This window comes from Bubalus kerabau, chromosome 10 (assembly GCF_029407905.1).
Source record: "Bubalus kerabau isolate K-KA32 ecotype Philippines breed swamp buffalo chromosome 10, PCC_UOA_SB_1v2, whole genome shotgun sequence".
Taxonomy (NCBI): Eukaryota; Metazoa; Chordata; class Mammalia; order Artiodactyla; family Bovidae; genus Bubalus; species Bubalus kerabau.
In genome coordinates, this window is record NC_073633.1 from 23,415,001 (window position 1) to 23,432,867 (window position 17,867).

General features: G+C 49.8%; 1 protein-coding gene across 1 annotated transcript in view; it reads right to left on the reverse strand.

Annotated features, from left to right (window-relative positions):
- Positions 1-16,817, reverse strand: part of CELF6 (CUGBP Elav-like family member 6) — a 29,780-nt gene extending 12,963 nt beyond the window's left edge. Inside the window, exons 1-3 of the mRNA XM_055536906.1 lie at positions 16,556-16,817; positions 12,672-12,754; positions 2,348-2,396 (exon numbers count right to left, since the gene is read on the reverse strand). Coding sequence (XP_055392881.1) covers positions 2,348-2,396; positions 12,672-12,754; positions 16,556-16,817 — 394 coding nt within the window. The remainder of the gene's footprint in view (positions 1-2,347; positions 2,397-12,671; positions 12,755-16,555) is intronic.
- Between the last annotated feature and the right edge of the window lie 1,050 nt (positions 16,818-17,867).

Here is a 17,867-nt window from a genome sequence, read left to right on the forward strand (position 1 = left end):
TCCTCTGTCATCCCCTTCTCTCCTGCCTTCAATCTTTCCCAGCATCAGGGTCTTTTCCAATGAGTCAGGGTCTTTTCCAATTTTACTGGAAAAGTAAAATATTTATAAAGACCCAACTGTTGCAAGACTTAGTACATATGCCTCCTCTCTCCCAAATGTGTATCAGGGAACATTTGGTGACTTTGAGTGGGAGCAGGAAGGAATTGAAAGATCTGGTCATCCAAAACTATAAGAAGGATTATCCATAGATGCCTTTGGAATATATGCTCCTTAAAAACCATCACTTGTCAAGAAATATCTATGCTATACATGACCACTAAAGGGCTTCCCTGGTGGCTCAGGTGGTACAGAATCCTTCTGCAATGCAGGAGACCTGAGTTTGACCCCTGGGTGGGGATGATCCCCCGGAGAAGGGAATGGCTACCATGCCAGTATTCTTGCCTGGAGAATCCCCATGGACAGAGGAGCCTGAAGGACTACAGTCCATGGGGTCACAAAGAGTTGGACATGATTGAGTCACTAAAACTTTCGCTATTTTTCTTTTTAAATTATGAATCCTGCTGCCAGGCAGACCTCTTTTCAGCTAGATTTGCTTTTCCTGCTCTCTTGAGCTGCTCAGAATCTGAACAGGTGTAGAGGTGAAATGCCATATATACAGAATTTGTCAGTGATATTACACCTGAAAAACTTGTACAAAAAGAAGGAGGAAAATTATAAAACTCACACTGATGCCACTGCTAGGGGCCCAGATGACCAAGACATCTGGACCAGGCTAAGCAGAAGCATTATTGGTGTGGAGGTCTCCTTTGGGCAGTGGCCCTCATCCTGGTAAGATGTGTTAGACTCCAAGCAACAAATATGTCCCCAGTGTCCTGGATTCAGTTCCTGAACCAGACTCCAAGTTGCATCGTGTTCTTCTGAGCCCTGCACATGTGCTTCCCTCTATCTGACGTACTTGCTCCCTTGCTCCTCCTTTTTCTATTTGGCTACTTCTCGTTCATCCTGGAGGTCTCAGCTTAAATAGTGTTACCTCTGGGAGCCCACCTCGACCTCCTAGACTAAGTTAGGTGCCCCATGTTTGTTTCCCCACAGCCCCCAGGACTTGAAAAGCACTGATCACACTGAATAATAGCTTCCTTTACTGTTTATATCCCCTTATAAACAGTAGAGCTTCATGAGGCCAGGAGGCGGGTTTGCCTTGCATTCCTAATGTGGAGTAAGTTACTCAAAAGATATTGGTTGGATGGTTGAACAAACTACAGTCCAACCTGTCTGCTTCTTAGCTTACTCAGATACTCTCAGGCGGCCTCTCAGCTGTGGGACTGTCTAGTGTTTGTGAGCAGGGCTGAGAAGATGGTGATGCCTAACAGGTTCCCAAGAAGCAGAAATTCTTGGGACAAGTGAACCAGAGGTTTGGTGTGCAGCCTGGAACTTCTCAAAAACCAGTCTGGAAAGAATGAGATGGAAAAGGAGGATGTGTGTATGAAGGGGGAGGCAGGAAGCTTGGAAATAGCTTCTCAAGACAAAGTGGGATGGTCGTATCTTGACCAGAAGCAGAGAATCAGAGATCAGGAAATCAGAGACCAGAATCAGAGATCAGAGAGAGTCAGCAGATGTCAGGGAGGGTTACAGGCAGATATTTTGGAATGATTTAACACCCAAGGGCAAGAAAGGCACCAAGAACTGACACCAGAAGCTAGTCTTGCTTTTCCAGCTTAGAAGCTGGCCATAACGTGGCTGGTTGTCAAAAAGCACAGGCTCTCAAACCCTCTCTGTTCTTAAGGAGCTTTAGTTTTTTTCTGCACTATGAAACAGTGCAGCTTGAAAAAAAAAAAATCACTTTTCCATGGTCCTCAACATAGAATCAAATTTCTTAATATGGCCTGCAAAATCTGTCTGACCAGCCTCATCTTTTTCCTAAAGCAATGAAGGAATATGAGTGGCTCCAACCTAGAATGGACTGGATTTTCTGTAATCAGAAGAATCTGGAAAAGAAGAATAACTTAGCCTGGTTCTTCAAACAAATCTGGAAGTTCCACCTGTTAAAACAGGAACGAACTTTCTCCAGGGGCCAGGTGGCAAGAACTCCCTTCTTCTACGTGCAGCCTCTATCTCCTCCTTCTTCTGGGTCTGGGGATGCTGGGACCCCATCCCTCCTCAGTCTGATCTGGGATGGCTGAGTTGTTTCTGGGGCTGAGCAATCTGGTCCCTCCCTACTTGTTCCCCTTATCCAAGGTAGGCGGAGGGGGGGCTCTAGTAATAAAACATGGGTAATCCTGACTTCAGGAGTGGGCCCACCATCCCCGCCATGGATGATACCCTGAGATTTGTCAGGCAGGCAAGTTACCTCCTCGGCCCTCACTGGCAGCCGGCTTCACTTGAATAGGACGATTCATCTGAAAGACATCGGACCAACACACCCCATCAGCACGACTGCCTGGTCCTGGGGGCCCGCCTTCTCCACCCCTGGACTTCTCAGGATCTAAGCCCTCACTCCACCACTCTATACCCCACCACTCTCACACAGGAATTATAGATTTTCTCCAAGATTCCTCCCTTAAACGCAGGACTTTAGAAGGTGCTAAAGCCTGAGGATTAGGCCATAGGAAGCTCAGGGCAAGTAGAGGAGGGAATGTGGAGGCTAAAGAGATTCTCCTGCCTTGGGCTCTGTGCACAGACCATGTGAGGCCTGTCCCTCTGGCTCCTGGACTTCCTCTGGGTGAGAGGAATTGGGTAGCAGGGTAGAACTAATACTGCAGATTTGTGTTTTGTGTCTAAGACTGAGAATATAATTTCTATGTGTCATTTAAACAATCTGGGAATCAAGATTTAGTGTTGTCTACCCCCAACTCTGCCATTTAGTGGTTGTATGACTTAGAGTAAGCCATCCTCGCTTGGATTCAACTTGTCAAACAAGAAAAACCTCCCCCAAGTTTCTACGTCACTATAGTCTACACTCACCCTCCCAGTCCTCTCGCTGGGCACCCTCTACCCTGAGGATGCTGGAGTTCTCCAGGGTACCATCCTCGGCCCCACTCACCCCACTCTTCCCTTTCACCCTGAAGAGTCTCATCCACACCCACAGCCTCTGCTCCTGTCCCCACAGGGATGACTCAGAGCTCTGCGTCTCCAGCCTGGACCTCCTGCCTGAGCTTGAGCCCCTTGTGGCCAGCTGCTTGCTGGACACCCCAACTAGAAAGTCCACTGGTACCTTCCACTGAACACACCCAAACCAGAGCTCATCTCTTTGCCCAGACCTGATCCTTCCAGTCATCCAAGCTGTAAACCTGGAAAGCAGCTTGACTCCTTCCTCCCTCCCTTCCCCCACCAACCGGTTTCACCTTCTAATTCAGGGGTTCCCTGATCAGGGGTAGATATGAATCACCCGGGAACCATATCAGACTCAAGTTGGGGGAACTGTATCATTCATTGGTAAACGCTCCCAGGTGATTTCGATATACACCCCACCCACTCCCATCCCCCAACCACCCTGAGAGAATTCATGATTGAATCCCCATCTCACCTTCCTCTCATGGGTGTTGTGGGGATCACATGAGATAATGGGGACGCAAAAGGTCTTTGTAAACTGCCAGGAGCTGGGTGCGTAGGACGTGAGGAATTATTGTTGGGGGGCAGACAGCTGAGTGCTGGGAGGAATGAACCGCAGCCTTCCTGTTCGTGGAGGAAGGGGTACTGATGCCCATCTGGCCTGAGAAGGTGATGATCTGACCCCCTCCCCTCAGGAAATGCAATGCTTCTGCACCAATCAGGGGCCACTCCATCCTCTACCAGTGTGCTTGTTGCCGAGACAACGGGCAGCTTCCTGTTACCATAGCCACAAGTGCTACCCAGTAACCATGGTAACGCCCTGGCAGTCACAGTTGAGCAATTTCCTTTGGATCAAATTTGGAGGAGGGGGAGTGGGGAGGGCTTTAAAAAAAAAAAAAAAAGGAAAGGAAAACAGGCCAAGCCTGAACCAGCACAATCCCCCTCCCTCCCAGGACTCAGGTTCTTATGCGCTCTGATACACCCGCCCGCTGGTGGTGGAGCACCTGCAGAGGACCAGGTTGTGGGTGGGGGCCGAGACACCGACAGGACTCAGGCTTCGGTCTAGAGGGGATGACAGATCAATCCAAGCAGATCAGGGTGAGCTGGACAGGTCTGGACTGGCCTGGACCAGGGACCGGGAGGACAGGACCCCTCCCTGGACATGGCCACCTGTGACTGTGGAGGAGAGACCAAGAGACAGAGCCATGGAGAGCAGAGACACAGGGAGAGATGAAGAGACACAGGAAGACAGAAATGATAAGAGAGTAAAACAGACCTGCAAAGGGGCAAGGAAAGAAATACTGGTGGAGAAGAGAAGGAATTGAGGGGACAGGGGTCAGGAAGGGAGCATAGGAAAGGGAGAGTGGAGTGTGGCAGAAGGGGAGAAGCCTGGGGTGGGGGGCAGTGATGGTGAGCAAGACCATCATTATTTTATTAGTTCTTAAATAGATTCTAAGAATTTCTCTCTGGAGCCTAGAGTGATGAGCACATGTGACAGCAGTTTCCATGGCAGCTGCCTCCCCGGCTGGGTTTCTGGGGAGATGGAGCTCATTGGGGCTCTGGAGGATATCCCTTCCCCCAGCCCCCACTGCACCACTCTTTGATGGAGAGTGGGCATTAGGTGATACATAAACATCCCACGTGGACCTGGCAGAGTCCAGGTCTCAGAGGGTGGGCACCTAGACTTTCCACCACTCAGCCATGTTGTCAGTATTCCCAGAATCCTGAAGAGCCCTGAGCTGGGCCCTTCAGGAGAGACAGCAATGACCCTGGGACCCTGTCCTTAAAGGGTAAAATAATGTCACCATTTCCCAAGAGTCCACTATGTGCCAGGCCCCTCCTGGGGCACTGTATATACACTGTCTCTAAATTCCTTCCAAACACTCTACAAGAGAATGTTGTTGTTCCCATTAGTACAGATGAGAAAGTTGAGGCTGCTGCTGCTGCCCTAAGTCGCTTCAGTCGTGTGCGACTCTGTGCAACCCCATAGATGGCAGCCCACCAGGCTCCCCCGTCCCTGGGATTCTCCAGGCAAGAACACTGGAGTGGGTTGCCATTTCCTTCTCCAATGCATGAAAGTGAAAAGTGAAGGTGAAGTCACTCAGTCGTGTCTGACCCTCAGTGACCCCATGGACTACAGCCTTCCAGGCTCCTCCGTCCATGGGATTTTCCAGGCAAGAGTACTGGAGTGGGGTGCCGTTGCCTTTGGGGGAGGCTAAATCACTTGTCTGAGATCACATGGTGCTTGAGCTGGGATTTGCCCCCTGGTCTGTCTGACATAGAGGTCCATGATTTTCCCTCGAGTTGCTCAACTCTGTTCTGAAGGCATGAACACAAATGAGGAACAGAGGAGCCAGGACCAGGGGAGGAGTGCAAGGTGAAGTGCTGTGGGAGAGGCTGACTCCAGCCAGAGAGGCTAGCTCAGGGACGGCTTTGTGGAGCAGGCAGAGTTTGAGCTGGGTCTTGCAGCACTGGGGTCACTGGGCCATCGTGGGAGGGGCAGGGCTGGAGGCTGAACATTCCAGATGGCTGGGGTATGGAGAAGGAGACACAAGTCTGAAAGAGTAAGGGTTTTCAGGTGGGCGCCTGACATTGAGGGGGCTAGTGAGTGAAAGTTGCTCAGTTGTGTCCAACTGTTTGTGACCCCATGGACTATACAGTCCATGGAATTCTCCAGGCCAGAATACTGGAGTATTCTTGGGCTTCCCTGGTGGGAAGATGAATTGAGAGAATATTACTATATGTAACATAGATGACCAAAGCAAGCTTGATGTGTAAAGCAAGGCACCCATAGCCAGTGAGTGCTCTGATGATGATGATGATGATGATGATGAAAGTCGCTCAGTCGTGTCCGACTCTTTGTGACCCCATGGACTATACAGTCCATGGAATTCTCCAGGCCAGAATACTGGAGTGGGTAGCCTTTCCCTTCTTCAGGGGATCTTCCCAACCCAGGAATTGAACCCAGGTCTCCCGCATCGCAGGCGGATTCTTTACCAGCTGAGCCACTATGGGGCTAGGGTAGTACAAATTTCTCCCAGTCAGATAGATGTGGATTTAGATCCTGGCTTCATCAGTACAATTTACTAAAAGGTCTCTGAGCCTCAGTAGCCACATTAGTTAAAAGAGGATTCATGATCCTACTTTGAAGGGGTGTGGTGAAAGTGACAAAAGCTAGATCTTAGTAGATGCACCAGATGTAATACGTTTTTGTTTGTTTTGTGTGTGTGTTTTAAATGGAAGGATATGAAATTGAAAAGTCAGAAGCCAGATTGGGGCAGGTTGTGAAAACTATGATGAGGAAGTTTGTTGTATTTCAAAGGCAGCAGAGATCCAGGGAAGTAGGGGAAGAATCTGTCTTATGAAGGATCCCATGAACTGTCATTATGCAGAGAAAGGATTGGAAAGGGAAAAATTAGAGGCAGGAAGATCAGTGATACAGGTAAGGGTTGAGGGTGACCTGGATCAGGCAGAAGGAAATGGACAGATTCAAGAGAGATTGAGGAAGAATGGACTGGACTAAAGTTGTATTGAATGTGGGGAATGAGGGAGAGGAGGAAATTCTGACTGACAGGTTTCTGGCTTAGGTGTTGGGGAAGTTGGTAGTTTGGCAGGTAGGAGGTGCAGGGCAGGAGCCCAAGATGGTGACGACTGAGTTGGGAAAAGGAATGCTCCCCTAGGCTCTGACCTTCAGTCTCCACTGGGAAGTGGTTGGGGAGGGCATCCAGGATTTGGGTATGTTGTCTGTGACTGGAGGAGAAAGAGAGTTGCCCACATGAGTTACCTGGGCAACCTTACCTGCTTCATTCCTTCTACAGCCAGGGGAGGGATGTGGGAGTGGGGTGAAGTACCCATGATTCTCCTTTGAAGAAAAGAAGGCATTGCCTCCTTGGTCAAGCACTTGTCATGGGACCTCAGGGGAGCTCTTGCCCTTGGCTGAACACTTGTTCCCCTGAGTTTCCCAAGTCCAGGCCTATGTCTGCTTCAGGACCTAGCCCTGGAGGGGAAGTCAAGGGAGAGTATGTCAGAAAAAGGAGAGAACAACCCACTCCAGGCCATGGAATGGAGAGGTCAGCAGCAGCACAGACACATGCTGGGTCCTGATCCTTCTGCCCCTGTGAGCAGCAAGGAAGGCCACACCTTACTCCTTCTCCCTGCTTGGCTTGCCTACAGTTCCTGCCTTTGGACTCCGCATCGCCTTCTTCAGACTCTTCTGTCCTGATGCTAACTATTCCCTCCACTCGGCACTCATGATACCCTCAGCCCCTTCCCCTCACTGTGGGAAGAATGTTTATTGGAACCTCCCCAAAGAAGGGGCTCCTGGTGGGTCTAAGAGAGGTGTCATGGGTGCAAGAGAGAGCTGAGCAGATAAAAAGGAAACCACCACGGTCAGCACTTTGTTCTGCCTCACCCCCTTCCTCTAATTCAGTCCACTCCCGAGTCCCATTCGTTCTAGGGTCTGTATAGATCACAAGTCCATCCTCTCCTCTCCATCCCTGCCTCAACCCCAGCTCCAGGCCAGTGTCATATTCACCTGCACTCAAGTAACTGTGTCCAGAGGGTCACCTGCCTCCCGCAGTGCTTCCTCTCCATGCCAGCTCACTCCATATCCAGAGTGATCTTTTAATACCAGTCCCTCTCTCTTCCCTGCACCAAATGCACCCACAGTTCACCATTGTAAGCCTCCAATAAAGCCCGAGATCCTAAGACTGGAGCCCAAACCTGTTAGTCCTGCCTCCCCTGTTGTCCTGTACATGTGATCCTCTCCATTCAGTTGGAGCCTTAGCCATCTCCACCGGACACCTTCCCTGCCAGTTCTCACACTGTCCCCAGGATTCCAGAAGTAGCCTTTGTTTCTTAGGTTTCTAGGCCCTCAAATGTGATGATCATGATTCAGCTCAGATAGCATCTCCGCCCTCTCCACTCCTGATGCCTCTTTATGTGCCCAGAGGTAAATCCCACTGAGGTGCAGTGGGTTATTTCTGGGCTGGAAGCTCCTTGAAGGCAAAGGCACCAGCTCACGCAATGAGCAGGTGCTAGCACATACAGTGCATCTGTGTGAGATACAGACAGGCAAATTAGATACTGTGGACAAATTAGGAAGAATGGGGCTGACACAGTCCTATGATCATGAGCATGGCTGGGTCAACAGAGCATGGCTAGACTGCAGCCCCCGTTTGCCTTTTTCACTCAAGCTCTTTCATGCAGGACACAACCTGCAAAAGCAAGTGTACTCAGTGTCTGAAGGAGTGGATGCCCAGGGAAAAGGAGATCATGAGCATGAAGAGAGACAAGCGAGGGAGGGGGCACCTTCTGAATCCTGAAAGGCAGGGCCAAGGTCGGGCCTCACTTTCTCCAGGTGGATTCGGGAGCCTGAAGTGAGGCTGAAAGAAGCCGCTCCAGCTTCCTGGGGAAGAGGCTGCAGAAGCTGGGACAACCACTGAAGTCTGAAGGGAGTCCTGATTTGGGAGCCAAGCTTTAATAGGTGATAGAAATTAGCAGGGAGCTGGTAGAGAGGGGTGGGGGAGGTACCAGTTGGGCAGACACCATGAAATTTCTCCTAGGGGTTCAGGCTTTCTCTTTGAGTTTGACCCAACTTTTCCTAACCCCACAGTGACAGTGTGACTGTCTCCAGGAGGAGTCCAGATTGAAGTCTTGTCTCTGCTTCTCCAGCAGGTGGCAGGTGTGCCCAGGACCCTGAGCCTACAGGGAGCTAGGCACCTTCCCCCTGCGTGCTGGTGGGCCCAAGGCCAGGTGACTAAAGCTGCTGCTGCCCCTGGCAGGCCCAGAGGAAAGATGGATGGCTTGGCCAATGCTAGGGCTAGCCAACAAGGCCATTGATTTTCATTTAGGAGAATAATTAAATATTAATTTTCACTTTGTTAAGCTGAGGAGGGTGAACCAAGCCAATCCTGGCAGTATCAGAGGAAGTCAGGCCATGTTGGAAGCCTGAGGATGACAGGGTCAGAGGGGCCAGGTGTACCCAGTCATCATCTGCTCCAGAACCTTTGACCCCTGTCTGCCACCAGCCTGGCTCAGGTAACAGTGCAGTGGCTAAGTGAATGAGTTCTGGAGCCTGACTACCTAGGCTCAAAGCCCTGATCTTCCCATCAGTAACTACCCGACCTTGGGCAAGTCACTTGTTCTCCATGACTCAATTTCCTCATCTATAAAATGTGAATGCCATAACAATACCTTCTTCATAGAGGATTAAATGACTTTGAACGTGTCAAGTGCTAGGAACACTGTCGCTATCAATACATGTTAGTTATTATTTCTCTTTTCCTTCCCAGAAATAACCCTAGTAGTATAGCGCTTCACTGTCCTGATCTCAGGTGCCCTCAGCCCGATAGAGTCCACCAGGTACCCCTTCACTTGTGGAGCCCTGTGGCTGGTTGAGGAGGGGATTTTTTTCTTTATTATTTGTTTATTTGGCTGCACCAGGTTTTAGCTGCATGTGGGATCTTTAGTTGCAGCATACAGATTCTAGTTGTCGCATTCAGAATCTAGTTCCCTGCACACATGTGCATGCTAAGTTGCTTTAGTCGTGTCCGACTCTTTGTGACCCTATGGACCACAGACCACCAGACTCCTCTGTCTATTCAGTTCTCCAGGCAAGAATACTGGAGTGGGTTGTCAGCCCTTCCTCCAGGGGATCTTCCCAACCCAGGGACAGAACCAGAGTGTCCGACAGCTCCCGTACTGACAGGTGGGTTCTTTACCACTAGTGCCACCTGGGAAGCCCTGTAGTTCCCTGACCAGGGATCAAACCCAGATACCCTGTGGATTTTTGTGTTTTTTTTTTCACTATACAATAGATCCTTATTGATTATCCATTTTGAATATAGTAGTGTGTCCTAGCTATCCCTTTCCCCAGGCAACCGTAAGTTCATTTTCTCAATTTGTGAGTCTCTATTTTGTAGGTTCATTTATATCATTTCTTGTTAGATTCCACATATAAGGAATGTCATATAATATTCCTCTTTCTCTGTCTGACTTACTTCACTCAGTGTGACACTCTCTAGGTCCATCTGTGTTGCTGCAAATGGCATTATTTCATTCTTTTTAATGGCTGAGTAATATGCCATTGTATATATGTGCCATATCTTCCTTATACGCTCCTCTGCTGGATCCCCTGCATTGGGAGCACAGAGTCGTAGCCACTGGGCCATCAGGGAAGTCCCTGCGGGGGATTTGTTCTCCCAGATTTCATCTTAGTTTTTTCAGTGTCTTCCATTAGCTTTCAGGATAAAGTCCAAACCCTTCACCATGGGATTCAAAGTTTCCCCTTCAACCATTTCCCTCTGTGGATCTTCTCTCCAGTCTGGCCCGTGCTCATGTGGGGACCCTCCTCTACACTCCCAGCCCCATTTCACACCCATCTGTTCCTGTTGTCTCTGCACCTTTACCATGATGTTTCCCATATATGGAGTCTTATCACTTGTCTCCCTGACTCTTGCTTCTAGCGACAGAAGTCATTTACTCCCAAGGGTGGACGCATAATGACTTCTACTATCACTCCTAGTAATGCTGCTGTTACCACTACTACCATCAGCTAACCTGTACTAAATACTTACTGTCTGCCAAGATTTGTGTTAAGCACTTTATATGACTTAGTTTATTTAATTATTATCACAGCCCTACAAGCTCAATTTCACAGAGGAGGAAAGCCTAGGCTTAGAGCGGTAAAGACTTGCCCAAGGTCATAGGGTTAGTGAGTGGTAGGTCCTGGATTGACACCCAGGTCTGTCTAGCTCCAGAGCCTGCCTACAGAGGATTGGTGAGGGTGATAAGTTGGTGTTGCGGTGGCAGTGGTGGACTTTAGTTGCTAAGTCTTGTCTGACTCTTAGTGACCCCATGGACTGTACCCCGCCAGGCTTCTCTGTCCATGGGATTCTCCAGGCAAGAATACTGGAGTGGGTTGCCATTTCCTTCTCCAGGGGATATTCTCTACCCAGGGACTGAACCCAGGTCTCCTGCATTGCAGGGTGATTCTTTACCACTGAGTCATCCAGGAAGCCCATGTTGGTGTTACTTGACACTGAGCCTTCAAGAGCCAGGCTCAAGTTCCTTCAATTACAAGGATTGGTTCTAGGACCTGACGCCCCATTAACAGCTTGATCAGCTCTAAGTAAAGCTTGTCTTTTTTAAAAAATGTAATTTAATTTTAATTTTCATATTTTGATTGCACTATGCAGCTTGGAGGGTTTTAGTTCCTTAACCAGGGCTTGCACCTGGGACCTCAAGCAGTGAGGGTGGAGTCCTAACCATTAGACCACCAGAGAATTCCCTGAAGTTTGTTTTATTGCTGGAGGGCTCTGATGATGAGAAATGAATTCTTTATACTGAGCTGAAATTAATGTGGCTGTTTTTTATACCCCACTGATCCTGGTCCTGCCCTATGGAGACACCCATAGAAGACCAAATCCTTCTTCAGGATCTGAAGGCAGGTACCCACCCCAGCAGTAATATGTATTGAGATCTTACTCTGTACCAGGTACTTGCTAAGCCTCAGTTAATCCCCCCAATAGTCCAGTGAGCTAAGCATTAGTATTACCCACTCCCTATAGGTGAGGAATTGAAGCTTGAATGTCTAAGTAATGTATCTGAAGATACAGAAATGCTAAATGGCAGAGCTGGGATTCAACTCCAGTCTGTGAGACTCAAAAACTAGTATTCGTAATTATTATGTTAAAATGTCTCCCTATTGTAGCCCTCACTAAACCCTGTCCAGCTAAATATCCCTGATTCTTCAAATTATCATTCCATAATATATTTTATGTCCCTATACCATCCAAGTCTCTTTCTGGTAGGCTCATGACCCTCTTAATCCTGAGGCCTGGAATTGGATATATTCCCAGGCTTGGCCTGCCCAGGACAACAGCATTCTTGCTCTAGACATGTCACTTCTTGGACAAGAGAAAATGAAACTGTGTAGTGTGACTTGCTCCTGGTGAACCCTAGTTCCCCAAGTGTTAGGAACACTAGTCCCTAACGATCGCCACTTTCTTCCTTCAGCAGTAGGTCCTGCTTTGTCTTCTGTCTAGCGATTAGCCATTAGCCAAGGCCATATCAAGTGCCACTGATGTGCACTGGCCTAGCTGCCTGTAGAATGAGATCTCTTTTAACCTTGAGCTAAGTGTTTGGGGGTGTGGAAGGAAAGCAATCTTGGTGAGTCAAGACACCCAAAAAAAATTACAGGAAGAGGATCATCAAGAACCCCAGAACTTGAAGAAATGGGATACCAGCCCAGCAGAGCCTCTCCCCTGTGTATCTGCAAATATGCTCACACCAGTGACAAATGACACCTAACATCATGATTTTAGCCAAATCGACAAATTCTAGCATAGCTCACAAGAGTAATGCCTTTCCTAAAAGATGGGAATAGTACACTTGGCCCAAGAGTCTCAAGCCCATTTCTTTGGACCAGAAGACTGAATATAACATATAACCTGTAGCTGTTAAGGGTACAGGTAAGTCCCCTGCTAGAAAGATGACTCTTCTTCTAGTTCCTGATCCCAACCCAGCCACCACATGCTGCTTTGGCAAGCACAGAGGGCATGTTCCCAGCCAGAGGTGGTTCCCACCACCCCCCCCCCCTGCCCCAACCCTGGTGGACTTACCCCTGGCAGGGTCTTCTGCTCGTGCAGTGCACTCTGGGCCTTGAGAGCAGAGTCCCGGGCGCAATAGGTGAGGAAGGCACAGCCTGGGGAGGAAGAGGCTGGCTCAGGGGTTTTCCTGAAACCCCCAGATACTCTTCCTGGAAAGACCCTATTACACTGACAAACTCAAGGCCATTCTCCTTTCTACAAGGGTACTGCTTCTGAGAAGCCTTCTCTGCCTCCCACCTTCTCTGAAGGGAGGATCTTCATGTGCCCGTGTCACAGACTCTGGCTCCCTCACTCGCTCCTGGCCTTTTGCCTAGGGAACATGTGCACCCACACCCAATCACATATTCATGCAATCCCACATCTCCCCTCCCCACGCCAGCCATAAATCCTGTTGGGGTTAAAACTCCCTAAGCAGCTTTGCCTTCAGCTTTAACCCCAACCTCCCCCTTCCTTTTTGGATTCATACTCCTAAAGTCTCTAAGAATCAGCCTCAATTCCTTCCCAACTCAGTTTCAGATGGGAGCAGACAGAAAAGGAGGAAGAAGGTTGGGAACCAAGCCCAGGACCCCACAACTCCTTCCTGATACATCCTCCTAGTTTGAGTCTAAGGAATGGATTGATTTGAGGCTTGGGAGATGGAACTGGTTTAAGGACATCTTATAGACAGGAGCTTCTAGGGACTTCCAGTCCTATCCAAAGTACTTGATCCATCAACCCTCCCAGGACTGCAGGATAGGGCCTCTTAAAGTGTTTTTATGCCCCAAACATGACTTCTCTAAAAGAATGAGTAGTTAAAGGGGAGAGAAGGAGTCTAAGTTGAACCAAAGGTTCAGTCCTACCCACTGTTTGTCCAGCCTCAGAACCTGTAGCCTGCTAGGAAGCATAGGGCCAAGACTTCTTCTGTTCCAAAAGTCATTCATTGAACACTCACTTACTCAGAAAAGATTTATTGAATACTTACTTCTTATAGTGGTGTATTATGATGGCTTGAAGGTAAAGTGGTAACAAGACAGACACATTTCCTGCCCTCATGGGAATCATGTAAAGGATCATGAGGGAGACGTATCTAAGTCCACACAATTGAGGAATGAATGTCTCAGAGAACACACTGAGCTCTCAATAACAAAGGGGGGTTGACAAGGTGATGGAAAGGGTAGTGATTATTTCAAGCAGAGAGAATAGTACATATTCTATTGGACTATTACATATTCTATAGGACTGAGTGAAGAATTCAGTGTGTTGGGGAAACAGATGGAAGGCCAGTATGGTTGAAGGTTGGTAACTGGGGGCAGATTGGCCAGAGAGGTATGCAGGGATCAGCTCATCTGTAACTTCAGTTTGGATTTTGAATTTTGTCCTAAGAACAGTAGAGAGCCACTAAAGGGTTTTAAGCAGGGTTGTGACATTAGGTCTGTGTTTTCAAGAAGAGCCTTCTGAGTAAAGGAAGGAAAAAGACTAAAGGAAGAGAAAGTGGATGTGGGAAACCATTAGGAGCTTGATGCAGTTTTCCACTTAGACCTCAGCAGACTTCAAAGGCAAATGGGAACATTTTATCCATGTGGCTGTCCTCTTAAGGTGGGCAGATATCTGCCATTCACTGGGTTAAAGAGACCTTAGAGAACTCCTGGAACAACCACTTATCATATCAATAGGAAAACTGATGCCCAGAAAGTATGCCAGTGGTAGGACAGGGTTTGGAATCTCCAACTCCTAGGCTGAACTTGTTTTCAAAGCTGTGGCTTTGAAATACTGTGGCTGCCCCCTTCAGTATTCAGCCATCTAAAAGAAAATGAGTCACTCTGGCTTTTGGACGTCACTGTTGCTGGGGAGAAGGTGGAGAATATGTTGATTGGGAGACCCTCCCCATTGACCTTGCAAAGTAACCTTGCCTTCAAGAGTTGTGGGTTGATTTGAGGAAAAAAATCACCAAAACCTGATTCCGCTTACATCCCTGCTCCATCTTCCACCACCAAACCATATTAGCTGACGTCAGAACTGAGCAGGGCTGGGGCCCTGTCTGAAAGGCTCAAGGGCCTAGTTGCTGCCAAAAGGAGCCCTGTGTGGACAGGGAGTGGAAGAATGGAAGGATAAAAAGACAGAGAAGCATGGCTTGAGGGACAGATATATGGGGGAAAAAATAAACAGGAAGAATTGGAACTAAGTGGAGAGAGAGAAAGGATTAGGGAACAGTTCAGAAACTCTGATGGTGTTTGAGTGAGAAGAGAGAATTAAAGAGAATCTATACACTTCCTTTACTACAGATTGCTCGGAAAGACCAGCTTGTACTTACATACTGAAATAAATGTCTAAAAAATAAGACCATAAGTTGCTATGGATGGATGGGCAGTTGGCAACTGGACTGCATTAGAAGGGATCTGGGTGGTATGGTCTTGTGGGTTCATGCCCCTTTAAAAATAACCCCACTCTAAAGGGTTTAAGATGTACTGCTACATAGCTGGTCCCAGATCCTCTATGGACATTTTCCTGAAACTCCTACATTAGTGTGCCTAGGAACTCTCCAAAGCCTTTGAGTTGAAAAGGTGGCAGCCTGATTCCAGCTCTCAGCCCTTAGGAAAATACATTTAGCTGTTACCCAGGGCTGACCACTTCTCTCCTGGAAAGATCATGGAGGATAGTTGGAGACCCTCCCCTACTCCACAAATCCTGAAACTACAGCATGGTGAAGGTGGGGAGAGAAAAAGGTGATTCTTCTCAAATAATTTCCTTCCCATGCCTATGTATGATATGTGACTCTGGCCATCTTACTCCAGCCCAGCCTGGACAGACTTTTCTGCACGTAAACAAGCCTCCTCCCTCTCCCTACAGGAAGAAAGAGGTGTGGCAGGACAGGACCATGGTGCCTGTCTCTTGAACAGGGGCTGGGAGAAGACCACTTTCTGCCTCTTCAACTTGACCCACCCTGAGGCTCTGGTCCACAGGTTCTGGTCTAGGACCAGCTTGTGAGGAAGGGAAAGCCATAAAGAGGATTGGGAGGCCATAAAGAGGATTGGGAAGGGACAAATATGTGGCACGGGAGTGAGGAGATTAGAGAGTAAAAGAAGTGTGGGTTCAGCTGAGAGGACACCTGAGATGCGGGGGATGAGGGAGCACAGATGGCTGGAGTTCCTGCTGAGGTCAGAGTCCAGGACTCAGATCAGAAGAAGATAGTGTTGGGGTTCTGGATGGGAATGGAGAGACTGGGGCTATTCCTAAGCAAGAAGGTAGAATTTGGTGCTGAGAGCCTCCTGGGAAGGGAATTGGATTTTGTGATTTAGACGGGCCTGCATTCTGAAGAAGGCGAGAGTTTGGGTCTGTGGGATTTTAGGTTGGCAATCTGAATCAAAAAAAGGCTCCAGATATTGCCAGGTCTTAGAGGCAAGAATGAGGAGTGCAACTCCAAAATGTGTGTAAATGTGGTTATCCCTGAATGGGCTGGCACCAGATTGGGGGGGAGGGGGTGGTGATTCAGGAATGATTGGGTCCAGGATTTGGGAGACTGAGGGTGTCAGAGACTTAGAAGGTGGAATAAGTTCCCAAATTCCTGGATTTGGGCTGTCTGATGGGAAAGATGGAGGGAAGTCCAGCTGAAAGGCGGAGACTGTTAGGGTGTGAGAGCCGAGGGGTAGGGAGTTGGAGGTTAGAATAGAGAACACACCAGGGGGCCAGAGTGATGATCAGAAGGAGGGTGTCAGAAAATTCTGTGTTGAGGGTTCTGTGATCTGGGAGAAAGACTGGGCTGAAGTGGGCTGGTACTGGACTGGTGTTGGACTGGCTCTAGGCAGGGCTTGGGTTGGGGCTGCAGTTGAGGCTGGGATTTGGGCTGGGCCTCACTCTAATCGGATTGGGGCTGGGCTGGGCAGGGCTGGGCAGGGCTGGGCTGGGCTGACCCCGCGCACCTTTGTGGAGGCCGGTGAGCCGGTCCTTCAGCACCGTCAGCTCGTAGATGCGGCCGAACTCCTCGAACAGCGGCTTGAGGTCCTGCTCGTCCAAGCCCCGCGGGATCTGCCCCACGAAAAGCTTGATGGCGTCGTGATCCTTCATGGGCACGGCAGGACCCGGGTTTAGCCCGCTCATGCCGATGCCGCTGTCCGCGGTGCTGAAACCCAGGCGAGGGCCGGGGCCGGCGGGCGGCGCAGACCCTCCGGGCGCCGCGGCCATATCCCCGCCCGGTCCGCCCTCCCGCCGGTCCCGCCTGTCCCGCCGTCCCCTCCCTGGACCGGTGGAGAGGGCCGGGGGGGAGGGGGCGGGACCCAGGCGGCGAGGGCAGGAGGGGAGGCTGCACAGGGGGCGGGGTCCGGGTGGAGGGGCGTAGAAAGGGTGGGGCGGGCTGGAAGGGGGCGGGGCAGGGGGCGGGGCAGGCCCGGGCTGAGGCTGCGGGACGCTGGGGTCTGGCTTGAGGTCCCCGCGCGGCGCTCTCTGGGCTCCCGCCCGAGCTCTCCCAGAGCTGAGCCCCGAGCCCCAGCCCCTGTGTTTGATGACGTAAGGGCAGCTGGCCGCCGGGTCTACGCAAATGATTTGCATAATGAGGAAGCAACGGCCAATCAGAGATGGAGTTGACCGGGTTCGGCCGGGGGCGGGAGGGGTGGCTGGGCTCTAGCGCTCCTTCCTGCTCGCCATGGCAACCGGACCCTAGGATGCCCTGTGTCTGTCGAGTATGTGCGGGCGTGGCCGTGGATCGTGCGTGTGCGCCTTGGACAGCGTGAGGGGAAGTAGCTTTGTCATGCGTGGTGATGTCTGAGGGAGTCAGAGCTAACCCCTCTCCTCACACACCAGCACACACAGGCACACACCTCCAATCACTGGAGCGTTTCCTGCGGGGGTGGATGGGGATTCCTCTTCTCCATTCCCACTACCGAAGCCAGTCCTCGGAGCCGATCCCACCCCGCCTATCACACAGCTCTCTCCTCAACAACTACCTTACGCACGAGACTCAAATGCATTCGTCTCCCACGGATCCCGCAAAAACTAAAAATAAAATTTTAAAGAAAGAAAAACAAAACAAAAACTCCAAAACACTCCTGGAACATGAATTCCTCCTCAGGAGAGTGAGGGAACTTACATAGCCATATTTGCTCACACACCTAGTTCATCCTGATTCTCTGAGCTCACGAGTGTTATCCTCTTTTTCCAGAAAAGGAAGCTAAGGGTCTGAGGGTCAAGGAGGTTAGGACCAAGCCGGCCCCTAACATCTGCTGGGGCCAGGGCAAA